This window comes from Triplophysa dalaica, chromosome 7 (assembly GCF_015846415.1).
Source record: "Triplophysa dalaica isolate WHDGS20190420 chromosome 7, ASM1584641v1, whole genome shotgun sequence".
Classification (NCBI taxonomy): Eukaryota; Metazoa; Chordata; class Actinopteri; order Cypriniformes; family Nemacheilidae; genus Triplophysa; species Triplophysa dalaica.
The window spans coordinates 6,709,947-6,732,080 of NC_079548.1; the positions used below are offsets into that span (position 1 = coordinate 6,709,947).

The 22,134-nt window shown below is 39.0% G+C and overlaps 2 protein-coding genes across 3 annotated transcripts; both read right to left on the bottom strand.

The window, feature by feature from the left end:
• Positions 1-5,760: 5,760 nt before the first annotated feature.
• On the bottom strand, positions 5,761-13,547 carry wfikkn2a (info WAP, follistatin/kazal, immunoglobulin, kunitz and netrin domain containing 2a). 2 transcript variants are annotated; one of them, XR_008907181.1, is made up of 3 exons: positions 13,028-13,547; positions 10,398-12,142; positions 5,761-6,209 (listed from the first exon to the last, which is right to left on the bottom strand). XR_008907181.1 is itself a non-coding variant. In XM_056753177.1 (2 exons), the coding sequence occupies exons 1-2, from the start codon at positions 13,235-13,237 to the stop codon at positions 10,634-10,636; spliced, it is 1,719 nt and encodes a 572-aa protein (XP_056609155.1). In that variant the 5' UTR covers positions 13,238-13,547; the 3' UTR covers positions 10,095-10,633. The 2 variants fall into 2 exon arrangements, 1 of the variants encoding a protein (XP_056609155.1); XM_056753177.1 differs by lacking the exon at positions 5,761-6,209 and having other exon boundaries at positions 10,095-12,142.
• A 3,155-nt stretch (positions 13,548-16,702) lies between these two features.
• ankrd40 (ankyrin repeat domain 40) lies at positions 16,703-21,913 on the bottom strand. The gene is made up of 5 exons (XM_056753137.1): positions 21,518-21,913; positions 20,081-20,229; positions 19,422-20,000; positions 19,159-19,340; positions 16,703-18,210 (listed from the first exon to the last, which is right to left on the bottom strand). The coding sequence occupies exons 1-5, from the start codon at positions 21,649-21,651 to the stop codon at positions 18,064-18,066; spliced, it is 1,191 nt and encodes a 396-aa protein (XP_056609115.1). The 5' UTR covers positions 21,652-21,913; the 3' UTR covers positions 16,703-18,063.
• Positions 21,914-22,134: the final 221 nt, after the last annotated feature.

Here is a 22,134-nt window from a genome sequence, read left to right on the forward strand (position 1 = left end):
TGAGCATTAACCACCACGTCACCCCACCCCCACCTAAAGCCGTATTACTGTAATCAATAAATATGATTTACTCCACCGCAGTGAACGGCGAGAAAAGAAGAAAAATGCCATGCCATGCAGTGTCTGTGACATGTTTTGTGTGGGTGTGTGTCAGTGTTTCATGGTATTTATAACCCAGCGGGGTTCCTGTAACAGCTGCTCTCTACCATACCTCTCAACTTTGGAAAAAAAACACACTGCTAATGAGCGTTCTCTCAGAATCTTGCTAAGCGCTAACCCGACCCAAGTTTACACTGACTGGAGCAGTAATGAAATCAAATGTTAGCCGTCGTGCACGCTGTGGCATGCTGGGCAGTTGTCATGGTGACGTGACTTTGAGGACAAAGATTCTGCCGGATGAATTTGTACTGTATTCTTGTGATGGTTATGGAAACTTGTCCTTTAATTGAAGCTAATGGATCTGGCTTGAGTCTAAGATGAGCTCTTCGAATGAATGTGATGTTATTTCAGAGTTGTTTGGTTCAATACTTTGGCAGCTGGAAAGGGAAGTCATTTGGAACATAGGCACATAAAGAGTTTGAACTGGCTGTATATAATGACTAAAATGTAAATCGTATACTATAATTATGTCTTTTTAATCCTTGGTCAAAATTGTTTTAACCCTGGGTTTTCAGATTTGTTATTTTGAGAGGTTTTAACCCTGGGTAAATTTCCTCCTGATTTTACGGGATCTCACAGTTTGACCAATTCATAAAGTAAGAATTTGTACAATGTGAATCAAACAAAAAACAACGATTATTAAAAGACAAGTGTCTATATCTCAGTAGAATAATACATTTCTCCACAGATTAAAGCTTTTGAAGATGCTTGTAACCCTTCATGTCTTTTATAGAAAATGAGAATGGAGACATATTCAATAGGATAATGAAAGTTATGTATATAAATACATATGTGTCCTGTAAAAGGTGGCCTTTAATGTTTGTGTTTTTAATGTTGTTTTTCCATTATTTATAGTTACGTATTTCATTATTTTATTCTATTTCCTTTTTTGTCTGTTGCCTTTTTTGTGTTTGGAAACATGTGAATGCTGTTTGTGATAATCTGTGAAGTTATGTTTGTTTAAACAAATCAATAAACATATTAAAACAATTCTTCACCAACACCAATAGCAGATTATTAAGAGTGATATCTGCCGATACGATTCTGAAGATTAAATAGATATTCCTTAACTTTCTGAATGTTATATTCATTCATATAATGACTAGTAGTATCATTTTCTTGTCCTCTTTTGATTGACAGGATATATCAGCGCTGATCATCGGTTGTTTTAAACTATGAGGTAATAGAAAAATTGTCCGATACCGATTATTGGATGATATATCTGTGCACAATTTTCGACTCTATCTAGCCCAACACTGGGTCAAAATGGAACGAACCTAATCATTGGGTTATAATTTAACCTTTGCTGGTTTATTTCAATCCCAAAATGCTGAGTTGTTTTAACCCACTGCTAGGTAAAATATAAACATTTTCTGCATTCGTTTATCGCTTATATGACCCAACGCTGTGTTGAAAGTAACCCAGTACTTTGTGTATGAAGTTTAGCGGCATCTAGCGGTGAGGTTGCGAATTACAACCAACGGTTCACTCCATCTCTCCCTTTCAAAGCACTACGGAAGCTGACACGAAACAGATAACGTCATGTTTTCGCTTCCTTTCTTAAGGAAATAACATATTTACGTGCTCTGTTGATCAGTTTGTCCATTTAGGGCTACTGTAGATACAACATGACGAATTTCATGCAAGGGGACCCATGGTGTATGTAGATAGAAACAGCTCATTCTAAGATAATAAAAACATAACGTTTCTTATGTAAGGTCTTTATGCACCTCTGAAGACATAGTTAAGATTTTTGTATTGCATTTCAGTCATTAGATCCTCCACAAAAACACCATTTAAGTGTTCTGTTTTGATTTAGAAGATTCAATTCAACCTCAAGCTGCTATCTCTTCAAAACTAGGTAGTGAGAAATGATCTGGGCTGAAGGTTGAAAGGTGAAACACTAAAGCAATTTCCACTGTGTCCTTTATCCAGACACCTAAGGTCAACGTGAAAAGCCATTAACAGTGAAACGGGATATTCAATGACAGAGAATGTAGTGATGACTTGATTTTATCTATCGGGAATTGATTGGATTGTGAGACGCTGGTGTTACATACCAGACTGCATGTATTTCAATATGGATGCACTATTTCAATATTAAGCATCTATAATTCCCGTCCCCGGAACATCTTGTCCTTTCTGGACCTGTTCTTCATTTCCCATCAGGCAGCTCTGAAATAAAACCAGGGAGAATGTAAGCGGTAATGTGTAGCGCCGAGGTGCTCATGACAGATGGCTGGTAGGTTGCGTGCCAGTGCGTATTGCGATTCTGTGCAATACTTCTCCTTTCAGCTTGATCTGGAGAGGTTATTGCCCTGGGATCTCTCAGGAGCTCAGACCTCCAGTTCTGCTTTAATCCGTTTCTTTAATGATGAGATTAATTCATGAAGCTAGCAATCTGGGTAAAGGTGTCGCGGCATAATATGTCAACACACACCGAAGCACATTGTGGTGGAATGAGAAATGCACTTGGCTCTGTAGTGTTTGTGTTTCTGGAATCAAAAGAAAATGTAGTGAATACAGTATCTCAGGGAAGCAGCGCACCATAAATCAGGGCTATAAACTTATTCTCATAACACAGAATGGCTGTTTTGGTGAAATGTCTTTTAAATGGAATCTGTGCTGTTGCAGGAATAAAATGATGAAGTGGTCACGGATCAAACCTAACTCACTTTGGTTATAAAGTTGAAAATTACACAACCTCTTGTCATTTCAAACCTGTATGACTTTCTTTCCTCTGCATTACACAAAAGAAGATTTTGGTATTGGTAACGGAACCACGGCGGTATACCCGTTCACTTCTATTGTATGGACCAATCCTACCACCGTTGTCTGGTTGCCAACATTCTTCGAAATATCTTCTTTTGTGTTCTGCAGAAAAAAGAATGCCATAAAGGTTGGAAATGACATGAGAGTAAGTAAATGATAACAGAATATTCATTTTGGAGCTTACTATCCCTCTAATGTTTCTGCAGGAGAATGTCTAAATGTTTACATTTCATGTATGGAAACTCAAACTTCATTTGCAAAAAGGTATGTAGTAATTTTCGAAGCTTTATTTATCCTCATTAAAACAAATTGCATGACATGTTTGCAACCCAAACTGCAGTGTCTGAACATCTTAGAGGTTTAGATTTATGGTTGTATATTTCCAAGAAGAAATTTATGAAGGCGTAAATACCATTGAGACTTCTGTTAGCATTCTCAAAATGTTGCTGGAACCGAAATGAGCGGTTTGTTAATGCATTTTACTTGACTGGTGTCTGGACTGGAAGATTGATCACTTACTGCGTCTCTTATGACAAGCGTTATGGGAACAGGCGCATGTAGAGAGAGTTCTGTGTCGTCCTGTACCTGCAATTCTCACAAAAACTAGCTTTGGGTTTAATCAGTAGTCATGAAGTGGAGAATGTTAACATTGCATAACTTATCTATCAAAATGAGGTTCATAATTTGGGGTTCATTACATGAAATATGCTGTGCTTTCTTCAAAATAATGTCTAGAGGCTGTGCTGTAATAGGAACAGACGAATATGGAGGTAAACAAATCTGAGCATTGAGTGTTGTGAGGAAAAGGTTAACATTGGGTGCAGCACAGCGGACAGAAAAAAGGAGACATTCGAATTCATACTTTCGTGTTTGAATAAATATTTTGGCATGAGTTAGTCCTAACCTCTGTGATCAAACCTGGGACACTATCCTGGGCCTTTAAGCGGGCGCCCCGTTGTACCAAACATGGCCAGAATCAGATTCACTCTGGTCCTAATAATAGCACCAGCTGCCTCGCCCCGCACAGTCCAGAACCTCCGGGTGCTGCCAGAGAACAGTCTGTACACACGTTCCATGCATTTCTACTGACAACACTGCAAGGGCTCGCACTCACCCATACTGGCACCTGGCCACAGCACGTATAGCTGCACACATCAGCGTTTGTGTATATTTAAAATACATGACAGCATCATTAGGCATCGCACTTTACTTTGTTAAAGCATACACGTAAAAAGGATTTCAATAATAAATGACAGATGTTTTTATAGTTGTGCAAAGGTTGTGGGTTTGAAGCCCAGGGATCACACATAGACTCTTAAAAATAAAGGTGCTTCAGGATGCCATATAAAGAACCTTGTTAGTCGAAAGAACCTTTCAGCTTCACAAAAGGTTCCTTGTGGCAAAAAAAGGTTATTGAAAAGGACTTAAAAGAACCTTTGACTGATTGGTTCTTTGTGGAACCAAAAATGGTCATTCTATTGCATCGCTGTGAGGTACCTTTAAAGAACCTTTACTTTTAACAGTGCAAAATGTAGGCTATCCTTTAAATGTGCTAAAAAATACTTTGGATAAAAGCATCTTACAAATGTATTAATGTAAAATAGGCAGTTGTGCATAATCACAAAGCAGATTTATGGAAAACAGAAACTTGATAGAAAATGTTTTTTATTAAAATAATAATATAGACGTTTGAAAAGTATTGAGGTGAATTATTTAACTGTACAAAAAATCATCAAGAAGCAATAAATAAAACTGCTGAAAGAGTGATACATTTCATGAGGTGCTATAAGAATTATTGTTTATGAAGTCAGGCTCAGTGTTGTTAAATTACATTTTAAAAGATGATAAAACACTAGGTTAGATGTAGATTTTACACTATAATTTAATTTATTCACCCTCACGTCATTCAAAACCTGTATGTGACTCTTTCTTTTGTGGAACACAAAAGAAGATCTTTGGGAAACGTCTTGTGTCCATACAATGGCAGTCAATGGGTGCCAGTGTTGTTTGGTTACCAATGTTCTTCAAAATATCTTCTTTTGTGTGCTGCCGAAGAAAGAAAGTCAATCAGGTTTGAAGAGATTATGATAAGGTTAAATAAGAAATCAATCTTTTAAAAACATCTCTTTCTCTCTTAAACACACTCATACTTATCTAATACTCAGCTCTGCCACATAAAAACAATGAAACAGCATGAATATTTAGCTGCTTCTCTTTTCCCCCGGTGGGCAGACATGCTTCGACTGAGATAACTGTATTTTCTGTAGATGTCTGGGTGTGCTATGATAAATATATGCTTCAGCTTCCTGAGCAGAGTAAAAATAAAATCAACTGTTTTTTACCGCTCTGTTCTTTATCTAAACGACAATTCGCCTCTTATTGTGTTTTATTTATGGTCTTACTGACAAAACACGGTCACTAAAGACACTAAAGTGGGCTTTTTAAGTTCAATTTAAATGCATTTTTAATCCTTGATATATTCAGTCTTCTGGAATAAGGAGTTTATTTTCTTATTCATAAACCTCTTTAAAAACGGCATCAAAAGAGATTAAACTGTTTCAGGCCAAATGCCCCTATATCTTTCTTTCTTTTCTGGTTGTTTACAAATCCATGCTGGGCTTGAAGAGAATTTCTCATTCAAAAGCCTCTCCCCTGTTGTTTCTCGGCAGATTATAAAGTTCTTTTTTGTCGAGTACGTGGACGTGCTGCAGAATTTCAATGCCAACGTCCTATTCAAAGTTTTTAAAATGCAGTGTTTTGTCAGTCCATAAAGCATTTCCCACCTTGCCTTGTTTAATTGGAAGCAATAAATTCCCCAAATTTATGACTTTCTGTTCTTGGTTCGCAATACAGGGCAGTGGACAGGCGCTGTAATTCACACGGGGGTGTAAAGCTCGCCCCACTCCAAACAACTGCCTTTTGTTCAGGATGGTAGATCGGAACTGTCAGAATGAGATTTCCTTCAATTTAACAAAAAGGCTTTTTTGCCACCCCTAAGGCAGGAGCGATTTTGACTTCCTGGCTCAACAGCCAATCAGATTTGTTCGTTTTAGGACTGGGTTAAGGCCATGTACACCATTATTTTGGATGCTTGCTATTTGGTTGCTTGCCTGACAAATTTAAAGGTGTCTACCCGAAGGTCTCTCTGTGATATTCCAGTCCACATTTGGATCCTGAAGTCGTACCTGAACAGTCATGATGTCTTTTTCTTCGTGGAATAATCTCATTTACCGTCATACTCAAAGGAACACGTCTCTCCTTTTGCCTCGGGATTTACCCTGGAAGGGAAACACACTTCCAATAAATAACGGCTCACCGTGAGACCTGACAGTCTGTTCATTTTGCACAGCCAACCATGTCTTTAAGGGAATGGACTTTGTGTCATGCAGTGACAAATGCAAATAATATTGCATGTGTGTGCAGAGAGCTGCGTTATATATAATGCCGATAGCTGCTGGGGTCAAAACCAGACGGTAAAACAGCAGGCTGAACGGACATACGTCTGAATGAATGCTGATTTATAAGGTTGATTTTTTTTGCTCAGTTTTAAAGTTTGAGAACAATTCTCATTTTGAAACATATTTAGCATTTTAATCCGCATGAATTGATGCAACAAATGCAACAGGCCTTACGGCTGCAACTACTATGATCATAATTTACATAATGTATCATTGCATTACATTAATAATAATGACATTTGCTTTCATAACAGCAATGAACACGTTGAGCAGAAAATGTGCTCAATTGTCAAGAAAATCACATAATAAACCTGGTCTTTTGACACGTTCTTGGGTTACGTGATTCACGGCAGTCACGTTTGATATTACATTAGCCATGTTTAAGACATGTGGCTGATGCTCTTACGGCTTTTTTAAATTAGATTTCGGGAATCAAGACAGGTGTATCGTGTTCGGTGTGACCCACCATCCACTTCAACCATCTTTCTAAATGAATTATCCACAAGCTACTGACCCTATAAGGTTGCCCATAAATTATTCCTCATTGATGAATCAAGCACGGAGAGGCCTAGGAACTGCAGCATAATAATTTCCTATTACTCGGTTCACTCAACCATAATATCTGTACATTGCCTTTAACGTTCTTCCAGTTTATGTGATTAGTTTGGAAGGTAGTATGACATCGATTATGGTAGTAATGAATTATCCATCTACTTTATCATAAATGTTTCATTAACAAAGAAAAATTGCATGTTCACACAGCAGTTTGGACTTGATATGATATGCATTGTAGCTCAAAAGGAGATGATTATAAAAGCCTTATGGATGTTTTGCTGTAGAGATGAATAAAACATCACCAGAACTTGTGCAAGTGCGCCCTCTAGTGAAGAACGGAGTGGCTAAACCGAAGTAAAACACAGAAAAACTCTAAAATGTTCTCGGATGAATTCTAAACAGCATTCTTGTTCTATTCAACATTTTGAAATTTTAGTCACAGTTTTACACGTGACACGGTGACTTATGCAACACTATACTGCTTATTGGTGCTTACTGCTATTTTGCCAGCTAACACTGTGTCTTTAAAAACTATTAACTCTATTAACTCTGTTAACTGAACTCATTGCAGGCCAAAGTGTTTATAGATAGATTTTTCAAGTCACTGTATCCCAAAATGCAATGTAATTTGACCCTGGTTTTGTAGGCCTATAATGAACGTTTCTGCTCTTCTAAAATAAAGTATTTTGAAAACTTTTAAGAAACCTGAATAGTTTCACATAATCTTAAGTAAAAAAGGGAAGTATACTGTAAACAGAACTCTAGTATTCCATTCTAGTTACAGTATTCTAAAATGCATAATTATAAATGTCTCTTACAATATAGTAAAAGCTGTGTACTGTTGGTCTTGGACACATGTGGGATTTAATAAGAATTTAAGGCAAACTGTAAATGAAAAAAAATCACATTACATGGAAATGCAATTGAACGCAAGATAATTTGTCCTGTGGTTTGTAGCATCTCTACAGTCTTATGTACGAAACTGAGCAAATGTAATCAACAAAACGCTTGTAGAATAAAATATCTTCCCTTAAAGTATAAAATACTTTTGCAAGCAGTTGGTTATCAGATGTAATCTGATGTAATACATCAGTTGTGTGATTGTGGGGCCTCCCACACACAGGAGACGTGAGCAGACTCCTGATCTCTGTGGGAATCTCATCACAGTGTGAATGGACCCAATGCACGCCCACTGCTGCATACCAAATTATACATTTTATTTGCATAATTTACGTCAAAAAAACAAACGTGCCTGTCGGAGCTGCAAATCAATGGATTGCGGAACAGTGCGGTTGAGAGTGACTTTTGAGGGGCAGAAATAAGTATGCAGGATAAATCTCACAAACGTACTCGAACACTGTCAAGTGTATGAGGCCCTGTGAGGGGAGACGGCAAGGTCAAGATGTTTCCACTGACTTAAATTGCTTCAGAGTTGAGCTTCTAAATCCTAAAGCATCAGATTTACACATTTTAAATTGGGTTACTTTTGGATACATTTTACAAGGTGTTTCACCGTTGGCTGGAGGGTTTAAACTTTTGGTACGTCTAAATAGTATTCACTTCTGCTGACCATTGATATCAGCGCTTTCAGAGGCTTTTCAGACCACAAAAACAATTTACATAAAAATGTATCGGAAAAAAATGGCAAAAATTATTATCCATGGTTTTATAATCCTTTTAATTAGGGCTGTCAAATGATTAATCGCGATTTATCACATTCAGAATAAAAGTTTGTGTTTGCATCTTATCTGTCTGTGCACTGTGCATATTAATAATACTTATAATTTTACTTTCTACTTAAAAACATATTCTTGAATATATTTAAGAACATTTTAAACATATTACAATTAATATACATTTATATATAATAAACATGATTGGTAAATATAAATAAATACATATCAATATTTCCCTTGTGTTTATAAATTCAAAATGATTACGCACAGTACACAGACATACACTATGTAAACAAAGTTTTTAATTTTTTTCAATGACTCATTTGACAGTCCTAATTTTAATAAAGGTCATGGCAACAAATGAATGGTTGTGTATGCAGTCGATTTGATTATGCACAAGGTTTATGACAGAAAAATTATTTTTGACCCACTACACTGTGGATAAAAAGTGAAAAGTTTTTATTACTTTGTAACTTTTGAATATTTAAGATCTTGGCATGTATCTAATGCCAAGACAACATTACTGCGGTTGGATCATGATTGCTTAAAGACCACATAAACATGTATAATATTTGAGGGGTTTTTAACATGGCCGTAACCTCTAGAGACATCCGGGGTGTGGGGCATGTACCCCATAAATATTCAGATTAGTGCTCGATTGATACAGGCTGTACCTCTTTATAAAATGACATTTGCTCCCAACAAACCCTATGTAATACACAGTTAAAGGTGATAGCTTATCCTTAGGAAAAATGCAGACTAGAAACAACAAACCCCCTCATGGTTGGTTGTTCTTGAGCTTAATTTACTTTACTTGACACTTGTCAACAGCTCTAATGAAACTTCCCCACTCGGCATTCCCAGCATCCCCCCCAGCCAATCCAATGTCAGATTCACGCCCCCTCTCTTTTGAATCCTTTCACAAGCCTCTTACAGGGTCATAGATGAGGCCCTGACCGCCAGGCCGAGGTAGCAGCCATCGGAGGCCCACCCTAGGGAATAAGCATGTGTTATCCCTCTCCCTCCCAGTCAAAAGTTTGGTGCCTTTAAAACCGAGAGCGGTGTGTGCGTCGGCTCCCCTCCCATGCCGGGTTACAGCTTGGCTGGAGATGGAGCTGGGGAGATGAGAGGGGCCGGGCGGCTGGGGGGAGGCGAGGGCTCTCTCACATGAAAGGTCCGCGGTGGAGGAGAGTCTTAGAGCCAGACACAACACAAGGGATCAGACTGGTCCCCCCATCCCCCTCAGTCACAACATTTCCCACCGAAGAACAGCTGGAATGTGACCCGTTCCAAAATCAAGGCCAGTGCTGAGTGACAATAGAGTGGGGTGAGGGGTGGGACCAGAGATTTATCATAAAGTATAACCCCCCCACCAACCCCCATCCGATGAAAGCGCATTCAAAAACGCATCGTAATCTACAACCGAGAAAGACATAGGACTGCACGTCTCTGAAAGTGCTCCATAAATGTTTAATTCACTTTCAACAGCTCGTAAAATTATACTTATAATCTCATTATATGTTAGCCATTTTATGGTTTGACAAAAAAAACACGTAAAATACTTTGTAAAGCACGTACATAGGACTACCTGTTTCAATTTATGGTAGTAATGTAAAAATACGGTGTTAAAATAAATAAACAGAGCAAAGTGTAATGAGTGTGAATGAAATAAGGTGCAATAGTATTTAACATGTCATGTTTTTTTTGACATGGCTTTCGAATGCAAAGCATTTTTAGCGAAGCATAAATAGTTTTTAGGTTAGTAACGTTTAACTACCTGTTTCCAATGAAGGTTCAGTGACGGCCTGCAAGGCTTTTGTTTTAGGACAGGTACAGAGAGTCCGCTTTTTAGTCAAACTAAAATAATACTTCCACTACAATGTGTAGATGTAAATAAGATAACACTTTCATATGAAATCCTTTGTGTCGTTCACAAAGTTAAAATCACATTATCCGTCTCTCCGTCGTGATGACGTGATTGTAGTTGTTTTTTCTCTCTGTTTTTGCATCCTGCTAGTACTTCGTGCTGCTGAACTCCATCAAAATGTCACAAGGCTTTTTGTTGACAACCTCACGGAGTTTACGAACCCGCCGCGCCGTCGAGGTGACCACGAAGCTGTTGGGCTGCAGGACGGCCATGCCGTTCTGAACGTTCCCCATGATGATCATTTGACCCTCGGCTCTGGTTACGTTCAGACAGGGACATTTCCAATCCATGTTGAGCAGCGTCACCTCCAGAGGTTCCTGACGGAAGAACCGCAGCCCCATCTTTTCGTCCTTTAAGATCTCCTCCATCGTGATGAGTGCGGAATCGTGCTCTTCCATCAGCTCGGAAATACGTCCCAGGACCACGAAGTCGCTCTTGCAGAAGCTCGAAACCATCTTCTGCCTGGGTTTGCACTGCTTGCAGTTTTTGGTCTTGGGGAAGGGACACAACTCCTCGCAGGCTTCCTGGTTCTTAAAGTTGTTCTTGTTTCCACCGCATCCACCGTAAACAAATGGCTGGCATTCCTTGACGGCAGGGCTGTAGGCCCAACGTGGTGTGTATGACTTGCAGGGCCCTTGCACGCTCGGTAAGGAGCAAGGTGCGGTGAGCACCATTCCGCAGGACGACATGCATGAGTCGTACGTGTCGAAATGGTTTTTGTTCGTGTCGCATTGCCTGAACGTGAAGGTGAAGCAGTTGTTGCTTTTGGATTCATAGTACCAACGAACACCCTCCTCTCCGCAGATATCCATATCGGGTTCTTTCAAACACTCCTCTGGCGTTAAGCGTGTGGAATTCGTCACCGGCTTCGGTTTGGTCTGTTCTTGGGGTACCACAGAGAGCGGGAAATGAGCCTGGACTGTGCCGCCGGGGTTTGCGGCGGTGCAGGTGTAGATGCCGGCATCTTGGATTTGAGCGTTATATATAACCAGCTGGGCGATGTTGGTAACCACTATGTTTCCAAGCACGTTATTGGGTCCCATCACTGTGCTCTCCTTGCCTTTCATTTGTTTCTCCCAAGTGATTGCCGGTTTGGGCTTGCCCGTCACCTCGCATAGGAAACTAGCCGTTTCGCCTACAAACACGAAATTGTTTACCGGATTGCTGACCATCACAGGTGCTTGAACATCCGTAGGGGTGGTCTCCAAATGAGCCGTGGTGGGGCGAACGGTGGTCTCCTCCGGTAGAGGGCTGGTGTTGGAGAAGCTGAGGTGGAACTTGCAGGTGACTTCGATGAGAGAGACACCCCTCGTGCAAGCCTCTGCATCCAAATAGCATTTGTTGTAGTATGTCATGCCGTCCGAGGCGCAGGTGAAGCGGGGCTCCTGTCCGCAGCGGTCTTTGCACTTGCACACCGGCTGCCCGTCCCAGATGTCGCATTCTGAACCCTGTTGTGTGCATGTGAATTGGTCGCAGGTGATCCCTTTGGGCATTCCCATCGGACCTTTCCTTCCCCGGAGGTCCATGTATCGGGCGGCCACACAGCTCTTGTTTCCACAAACGTTTGAACAGCATTTCTCGAATGGCTCACAATCCTCGGGGAACAAAAAAAGAACAGTGATTGGAGTGTGTTTTGAAGTTTGTAAAAGTGATGCGCTTGTGTGACTCCAAGCAAGTTCATTTAAAGATTGCGATAATTCAACTACATTTATAAAAGTTTTTTTGTCAATCATTAATAATATTGATGTTAAAACCTTTCTATAAAAGTGTCATATATTATGTTGACAATATACATTTAAAAGATGAATGCTGATATTAAAGTGTTCTTTTTAAAATATATATATATATATAATAATGTAATAATATAATTTCTGAATGCAAACTGCAGTAACGTTTTATTAAAACATATCTTATGAAAATAAACCATGGATTAATTTATACTAATATAATAGTAACTAATAGTATTAATAACTAATAGTCACCATAGTTACTGCTTATTTGTAGTAAAACCACAGTTAATACAAATTTACAATGGTGTTACCACAATAACCATAGATTAATTATGGTATTTGTAGTAGAATTATGGTAATAAAACGGTAACCAATCTGACAACAAGATTTCACTCTTCATACTATAATAAAACCATTGTTCATTTTACAAAGGTTGTAAGAAAAACATGTGGTTCAAAAATGACCATGGTCACAATAGTTTTGGCAAAAATTCAATAAGTACTACAGCTATAATAATACAATTATTATCATAGTTATAAATAAATAAACAACATTAACATGAAATCCACAATTGTAAGGATGCAAGTCAATTTGACATTCTTTTGTTTTTCTCGTGCAAGTACAAATTTATCACAATTTCATAGTTGTTGCGAGACAAGATAAACACGGTTCATGTTTGGTCATATGTAGGCTCAAGGCTATACGACTGACGCATGTGCGCACGTGAAGAATACTGGAGGCTGATCTCACCTGATCGGACTCACACTCGCGCATGCAGGTGCTCATGGCGTCTACCCACAGGTTCGGGTTCATCTCGTTCGGACACATCCCCGCGTGTGTATAAACCACTTTGGACATTGACATTGGCATTGGCAGCGCTCTGGCGCGCAAGTCCAAGCGCAAGACGCAGAGCTGCCCGAATAAAAACCAAATCCATCTGGGAAACAGCATCCACCACATATCCAGGCGGCAGAGAAACTTTCCAGGAGTTGTAAAAAGGGCACGGGGTCCGAAAAAACAATGCGTAAAATCGAGGGCAGAAATAAGTGGGGAGCTTGGTAAAGTGGAGGACGTCTGATGCGTTCAAGTTTCGTGTGGAGAGGCGGAGAGGTCCATGCGCGCCGCTACATTCATTAAAACTGCGGGTTCAACCCTGTTATTAATTGAGCACATAACGACGCAGCTTTACGAGCACATCCATTGCAGGAACAGTCTCGAGGAAACGAATTTATTAAAACACATTTAAGAAGCAAAGTGGCACGAGTATACAACGCGTTTTACCCATCATTAAGAAGACTGAGTACGAGTGTGGTCTGCACGAAGTGCTGGCGAACTGCATACTGCGTAGTGTGCAGTGTATACTGCAAATTGTTGCAGTGCATACTAGATAAATATAATGGGAAACAATTTGCGCAATGATAGACAAGCTGCAGGGTACTTTTTTACACTGTTACACTTTGGAAACGAATCAAAAGTTTGTGTAAATATAGAAACTACCAAAATATGAATACATTACAATGTAACAATTTAAGGTAAAAAACTGTTGATATTACCTTTGGTACATTGCATTGTGGGATACATTATTCTATGGTCTGTTGGAACAAACACGGCAGGTAATAAAATAAATATACATACAACCCACAATATGCATACTTGGTGCTGAATAAAGAGTAACGGTATGGTAGTATTCCATGAACTTTCCACATGAAGGGTCGCGTTTACCAAAAGTTACAAGTGAAGTTCCATTAAATAGCCTAATACCCTATAAAACACAGTCACCAGAACCATATTCACATAAAGGTTAATGTGTTTTCCTTCTGACTTTAAACCACATAATGACCCTGCACAGTATTTTAAAGATACAACATTTGCTGTGAGAAATATGAAGACATAAACTGTCATACAACATGTTCTTTCCATAAATCACACAAGATGCTTTTCTACTGTGGGTTTTATTATAAATAATTGTGTGTTTGGCTTTAACCGGATTTCAACGAAATATCCAAGACTATAAACGTCGGAGGTTGCTCTGACCTGAGAACGTAAAAAAATACATTAAGTTCATATGAAATGGCGATCGCAACCTATTTTAAGTCTATTGGCATGTTTCAGAATGAATCGGGCCATTCAAATTGAACTGGATTGTGTCCAACAGGCATTAATGTGATCATAAAAAGTGGGCATTGGACACCTAAATGAATCCAGAAGGTTGGAGGAGGGGGTCAAGAAAATAAGTTCTGGTGACTTTAGCTGGAATGGAGAGTAGAGCCATTTAGAACATATAATAGATTACAAAGATATGGATGAATCATGCATCTTATAAACATGTGTCAATGCAAATAGATCCAAGTGGTCAGCTCAGTTTAGCCATGAGTAAATAGTGTGCCGTATTCTTTGCATCAGTACAGTAAACCAAACTGGAAGTGAAATGGGATTAGTTTTGCTTTAACAAAAATTGAAATGTACTAAAAAACATTCAATTTAAAAGACACTTTGACGACCTGGTGATTCTTGGAGAAGTTGGAAGTTTCTCAAGGACTATTGGGTGAGGTTAATATGGGATAACTGTTCCCAGATCAGCTGGGCAGTAATGATTTGTCAGATGCAGCTGGATATCTGGTGTTACGATGAGCCCACTGAGAAGGCAGGTGTTTATCGAGACAGCTCCTGCTAGCTTCACCACACGGGGTTTGACACGAGATCCAACCCAAGAACATCAGATGAGTCAACTGAGGTCTGTTCAAATGAGAAAAAGTTGAAAACACTGCAGCTTCCAAGAATAACAGGCTTTTGTTGGGATATTAAGTTTCATGAGGACGAATAGTTTGCGTTGGATCATTCACAATTTTTTCCTTTATTTTCTGTGCAAGTACAAGGAATTTCTTCAGGGGTTGAGAAGATCTCGGGTAATTTCCTGTGAATTGTTCCCCCTTGTCTCACGTAAGAAGACTGCTCGCTCAAGTGATCTATAGTGCTCAACCGGATGGGGCTCTGGTCTCAAAACACGCAACTTGGCAAAAGAGGTCAAAGGGGAGTTAGTGAACCGAATTCCTGAATTGGGCTGTGGCAAAACTACAACCAGTTTCCTGGTTATTTGACACAAATTGTTTGAGAACTTTAAGTGTTTTCCATCTCATTCACTGTGAAAGGACCATCCATCCTCAACCCTTGAAGAAAACCAGAATTTCACCATAATATTTGTAAGATATATGAAGTCCTTGAAAATTTTAAAAGCCCATCCTTAAATAACAGAAATGACATCAACTTCAGAATCTCGGTTCGCAATAGGATTCACCAAATATTTGATAAATTCTTAACATACCAGTCAAGAAACCTTAAAGCAGGTTTCTGAATACATAAAATGTAACCCATGTGAAATGTTACATTTATAATTTTGACGATTAATATAATGAAACTAAACACAACAACTTTTTTCTCCTACTGACGGTTTAATCGTACGCACTCGCTTGGCCCAAAATTAACTTCCAGTCTGTTTGTTGACTTCCGATCTCGCTAGTGGGTATATACTGAAATATAACTACATAAATTGTATTTAATATATATTTATATTTAATTGTTTAACAATTGGATTAAATAAACAATTTGTTGATTTTTTGTATAATAATTTTATTGAATAAACAATTTGTTGAATGGGTTGTATAAGTTTGTTGCATTAAAGTTTAGCCTAGTAACAGTTCTTCAACCGGTAACCAAAAATAGTAGTGGTTAGACATACTTTTTACTTGTTAGCTAATATATTTATTTGCTATTTATTAAACTTGTTTTCAAAAATAATCTACAGGGAAGTTTGAACATCTTAACCTATATTTCATTGATTCAATCCATGTTACATTGTTTGCATATTTTTTATACAGCATGTAATAAAAATAAATAAATTATGAGTAAACAAGACCAAATTCTGTATCATATAGGGTGCTAGAGTCCTGATCATTAGTGGATGTCTACTAGGTTTAATTAAGTGGAAAATTTTCCTTCCTCTTAAAAACATTCAGTATGCATCTCCTGAATGCATCCGTTACCAAGACTAGTTTAAGCCTGTCCTCTATTGGTGACGTTTAGCAATGGCATGGTGCCTAGTCTTTTTGTTATTTCTAAAGACAGACATCTTCAAGCCAAGAAAAACAATTCTGGATAACGTTTGCCTATGCTTTATCAAAGTAATAAGTATTGTTAGTGAAGACAATGCACTGTTGAATCAAAGTACGAGGACCATCTCAAATATCTGGAATCAAAATGCATAGGCTAAGTCAAACTGACTTTTAGAACATGACTAATAACTTAAGTATAGTCTCTGACAAGCTCACCTCTTAACTTCTAAACCTACAACTTAAAGTGATCAAACATGAAAATACTGACTCAAAATAAATATTAAAGAAGAATTTTAAATGAAGAAAAACAAGATGATTCATTTCAATTGAAGTTTGTCCTTCTTTTAATCCTCAAATTCTAGTATTTGTCATACTAAAAAATTGCACATAAAAAAATGACATAATTTAGCAGTGTATCTTGCAAAGTTAACATAAATGGCTAATGTTAACTTTGAACAATAGAAGCAACGAATGTTAATCATATTATGTTTGGTTATGGATAGACTGCCAAACCTGCCAACAAAACTACAAAACAACGTTATTTGTTTTGGAGAAATCTTTTAGAAATCATGACTTGACGTTACCACGTTAACACAACCTGTATAAAGTCGAAAGCTAATATACAACAATGTAGTGTTTAAGCATCTCTTCTAAATCTAATCTCAAACATTTTCCACGGTTGAATTAACCAAACTGCAATTTTAAAGTATGTTAAAGAATGCAGTATTTAAGAACGGCTCCGCTCAAATACACATCATGCGTATCAAATATGTGAGAATTAAACATCTTCACAGAACCAAACTCAAGGGAGGCCAATATGAGAATCAACGGATGCTCTCTGGGGTTGAAGATGTATTATTTTATCTCAAATCAAGCTCTTCCTTGGGGGAATAAAAAGGAACTTGCTACAATGTTTAGTGGGCAAATAAGGGGCATTTGCAAAATCTTGAGGTCGGTCTATTCCAAACAGTCACAGAGCAGCCTACAGAAAATATTTGGCTTACATTGACTGAACAGCATTTGAGAAACAGCACTGAAATGGCTCAATAAAAAGAAAATTTTCAAATAATGGCAAGGTTTGGTTAAAGTGCACAGAGAGCTGTCTGGCAACAAAATAACATCTTGGTTTCAAAACATTAAATGAAATAACTGGCTTTCCTGGATCAATATAAGCATTCACTTGACAGTTCACTCTCTTGAGATGGAACGGTGGACGTCCACTGCGGTGGACGTACGATCGACCGATCTCTGTTGAAGCAGCACACCAGTTCTCGCACAGTGACCCGATACAAAGGCAAGACAGATCCCAGGATCGGAAAGTATGCAAATTTGGTGGTTTTTGAATATTTTCCCATGTTCAGTTGTGAACAAAATGCATTTAAATATTCAAATTGAAGCGTGGGCGATGAAAAAAGCTGTCCCAGAGCTAAACCTGCCAAAACCTGTTAAGAGCTGAAACGAGTTATCTATGGATACACTGGAGGAGGCACTAAAGATCCATCTGATAATGAATAATGAAGGGGTAAGGCTAATATCTGTAACAGGTTATCGACCCAAACCGGAGGAGGATAGGAATACATTTTGAGAACAGAAATTAGTAAATAGTTTAGGATGGAAAGGAGCAGGTCCCCAAAAAAACAGCGAGTCAGTTTGCCCTACAGGGGTGCTAATATGAAGCTAGTAAGTGAGCCGGGATGCCTTCATGTTGTAGCAGGGCCGATCGGTCAGACCGCCCTGACTTCCAGAGAAGAGCGTCAAGCCTTCAGTTTTCTCCAGGACCACCTCCAGTTCCTGGAAGTCCTGAAGCCTCGCCACATCCTTATCCTGAGAAAACAACAGACGTGTGTTTAGAAAGGCTATTTAATAGGACAATAGGTTTATAAATGTAGAACAGCTGAACTTATTTCGACGCACTGGGAAAAATGTAATGGTTATCGTACATAATAAATATCATACATAAAGTTTTTTATTTTAGATTCATGGCTCAAATATAATGCAGATTTGAGATTCAAACCAGCATTATTAGCAGAATCCTGATGCATCAGAGAATGGATTTTTAAAGTCCCCCTGTGGTCGATCATTTTTTCCCCTTAAAACGAATCATTGACTATCCAAATAACATAATAAATGTTTTTTCCTGTGAAAATAATTGTTCCTGCCTTAAAATAGCTTGTAACTCTACACTTCTGCTTCATTAAGTAAATGTAGACATGTGAATATGCAAATTAGCCCCGCCTCCACTCAATAGCACTCGGTGGTTCCAGTCTCTGATAAAACTGAATATGAAATTGAGAACTGACACATCAGTGCAGAGACCTTTTTAACCTGAATGTATCTTTGCATATTTATGCCTCAAACTGCTGATCCACGGGGTAAAAGGAGTTGAAGTGATTGGTTACAGGTTTGTGATGTCATTAACTGAAGCATTTTTAAACAGTTATTGGTAAATAGAAGTTTAATGGAGAAAATATTAAAACGATACATTTGCACATGTTTTAAGTTCGTCTTAGCATATTAAAACGCCACATAAACATATAAAAAACGTGATTTTCACCACGGGGTCTTAAAAAGTACGACGGCACTGGAGTGTTCAGATTGCTCGACTACAAAGCTGTGTATGCAAATCTTCTGAAATCAACAAATAACGAAATAATAAAACATGTTACATGCCGGTTCGGGTTCTCTATTTAAATTCTGGTCACAAACTCACTGTCATAAAACCACATCGAAGCTCTGTTAGCTCTTGGTTATGTCACTAAAATCAAGGCTCACCTTTCTGAGGATAGTGTTGGGCAGCTTGCGGATCTTCTCCACGTGCTCGGCGCTGATGTCCAGCTCGCGACAGCACACGCGGAGCAGCGCCCTGTACGTCAACTCCTGTCTGTCAAGTTCCACTTCGATGAAGTCGTTCTCTCTAACGTTGCTGTTCTGGATTCGCACCTTCACGACAAGCTCTAAACAAAACACAAGAATAAGTCATGTGAAAAGGTGTAGACTGTATGCAGAAAATGTTTTTTCACAAGTTCTCACTGTACCTTGAACGTTAACAGGAAAGGTGCTGGTGAAGAAGAAAGGTTGGAAGGCAGGCACGGAGCCGGCGAGCTGGGAGCAGTTGATCTGTTGGGGGATGGATTGCTGGCGGGTGACGGTGCCGTTGGGAACCTGGGACTGGCTGGTGCTCGCGCTGGGGGAGGGAAGTGTGGGGCACACCGGCCCGTTCTGTCCTCTGGAATGAGGGTGAGAAAACTCGCAGTGGTTGGTGTGATGAGTCTCTGGGGAGAGCTCCATGGGCAGACCACCGTTCACCACAGGGCTCGGCACAACGCCGTTCTGCTCCACGACGGGGATGTAGGATAACTCTTGCTGGCTCTGGCTGTCTGTGTAAAGACTCTTAGGCTGTTGGGGAGGAAGTTGTTGCTCTTGTGTGGGGGAGAGGGTTGCTGGTTCAGACTCTAAGGGTTCTGGATGATTGTTGGTGCCGTTCTGTGACACATGCTGCGATATACTCAGATTATCTTTATCCAGCTTGCTGAACAGAAAGGGCGGGTTGGAAAGATAGTTGGGGATGATTGGCAGCTCGGGTTCCTTTATCTCGGGAACATCTTCTTCTTCCACTAAAGAAAGATGATGGACAGAATGGTTACGTACTGCAATGAGAACCGAGTAAAGAAGTCTAGTCGATCTAAGAACGTACCTCCAAGGAGTCGTCTGATTTCAGGTTTGGAAGTGAGCTGAACGGCTATTTCCGCTTTCGAAGTTAGAATGTCCTTGTCAGCTCCAGCGTTCAGAAGATACGCCACTACCTGTTTGTGGTTTCTTTTACAGGCCCAATGCAAACACGTCCTGAATAAACGGAGGACATCACAACATCTCAAACATGTGCAATTGCAATAAAAGCAGGAGGCGATCAATATCATTTAAACCATTTGATCTTTTTGCTAATGCATAGGAAACGTTAGAATTTAAACATGTTTATTTGTTGTACAACCATTAATTCCCACATTGTGTAAATGAATACTGCATAAGACATGGAACAACAAGATTTTCAACATTTTGGGAATGCAATTTTGCTCCTTTAACTCAATAAATAAACAAATCAACATATAAAATGGTTAAACTTTAATTTTGTTACTAAATAAACCAGATGTATGTTTTCGTCAATACTGTCAATTCTTTTTTATTGTAGTTTGCATTACATTGACAAATGATAATAAAAGAAATATCCAAAAAGTTCTTAGATTCAGGCAAACAACAGAACAACTCTTACTTTAACAAGTTGTTCAACAAAAATCTACACACAAAAGAAAGACTTTGTAAGCTTGTTTCAAAAGACATGTTGCTTAATAAAGAACGTCTGCAATGCAGTTTCATTGAAGGCATTCCAATGTCCTTCCATCCAACAAACGCCACAAATAATTTTGCAAACAGAGCAATAAAATGATGTTTGTGTTATAAATGTCATTCTTTACCTTTAACACCTGTGAACGTTAATTAAGGCCTTCACTTTACATCACACCCAATTCAGGCCACACAGCACTCAATGACTCAAACAGGGTTTCGCCTAGAAGGGATACAGCTACCTCCACTGGGCATTTGCACTTCAATGCCGCATAACAGTTGATTACAATTTCTTAATTGTATGGTTATGTTTAGGTTGGGGTATGCGTCACTTCCAGCTTGTAATCCCTTTTAGCCACAACAGGGGTGTGTCTTGATAATGATGAGCGGATGTATCGGTGGCATGGAGAGACAGCGACCCCTGGTCACAAATCATGTCGTTGCATTGATGTATTATCATTTCCTAAATGCATGGCATTACAAGTTTGATCAATGGTATCTAGCTTATCCGTCTAAGAGTACACAAACAAAATGAAGGACAGAGTAACGTACAAACTGTGTGCCTGGTTATAATGGGAATTGCGTTGGTTGTAATAGATGCCATGAATGTTTTGGTTGGGATGTTGGTGTAACCAAGATACCCTTTAATAAATCCTTTTGGAATAAGGCCCAAAACACACCGCATGAATGCATTTTGTAATGGATTTAATGATAAACAGATGAGCAACTCATTTAAAACAGTTTTAAAGCCAATACAACGTAAATCTGTCATGTGACGAGAGTTCATACGCACCATCCGTTGATCTCATTTTGAGAGTTGACGTTCACTCCGCTCTCCACTAAAGACTTCACCTCTTCTAAATCTCCGATGGCACTGGCCTCTCTCAGTCTCTCCTGCAGCTCTTTATCCAGCGATGTCGTTGACATTATTCGAGTCTTTACGGAAATAAAAGCTTCATACGATCCGACACACTGTTTGTCAAGTAGGAACCAAAATAAGACACTCGACCCGACAGAACTTTTGAATAATATGGGTGATTTCCGCTATGGATGAGAGAGGAGTACAATTACAGTCTTAAGGATCAAGTCCTACCTATAAAAGCTGTGTAATGTATTGGATGTGTTTAAAAAAATCTTTTGCCGACTACTACATTCCTCTCATCCCCGCCGCAGCGCCCATATTGGGGGCAGTTTTCGGTGTGGCACCTTCAGATCGTGATCTTTGGTTCCTACTTGTCCTCGTTGAGAAACGTTCGCCTGACCATAGTTCAATGGGAGATAAACATAAAATAACACATTTATCGTAAACGTGACAGGTGTCACTTTGATGAACTGGTGTAGTTTATTCATTAGGGATATTTGGTTGTGTAAAGGTAACAACAGAGATGCATGTTTATGTCATTGTACATT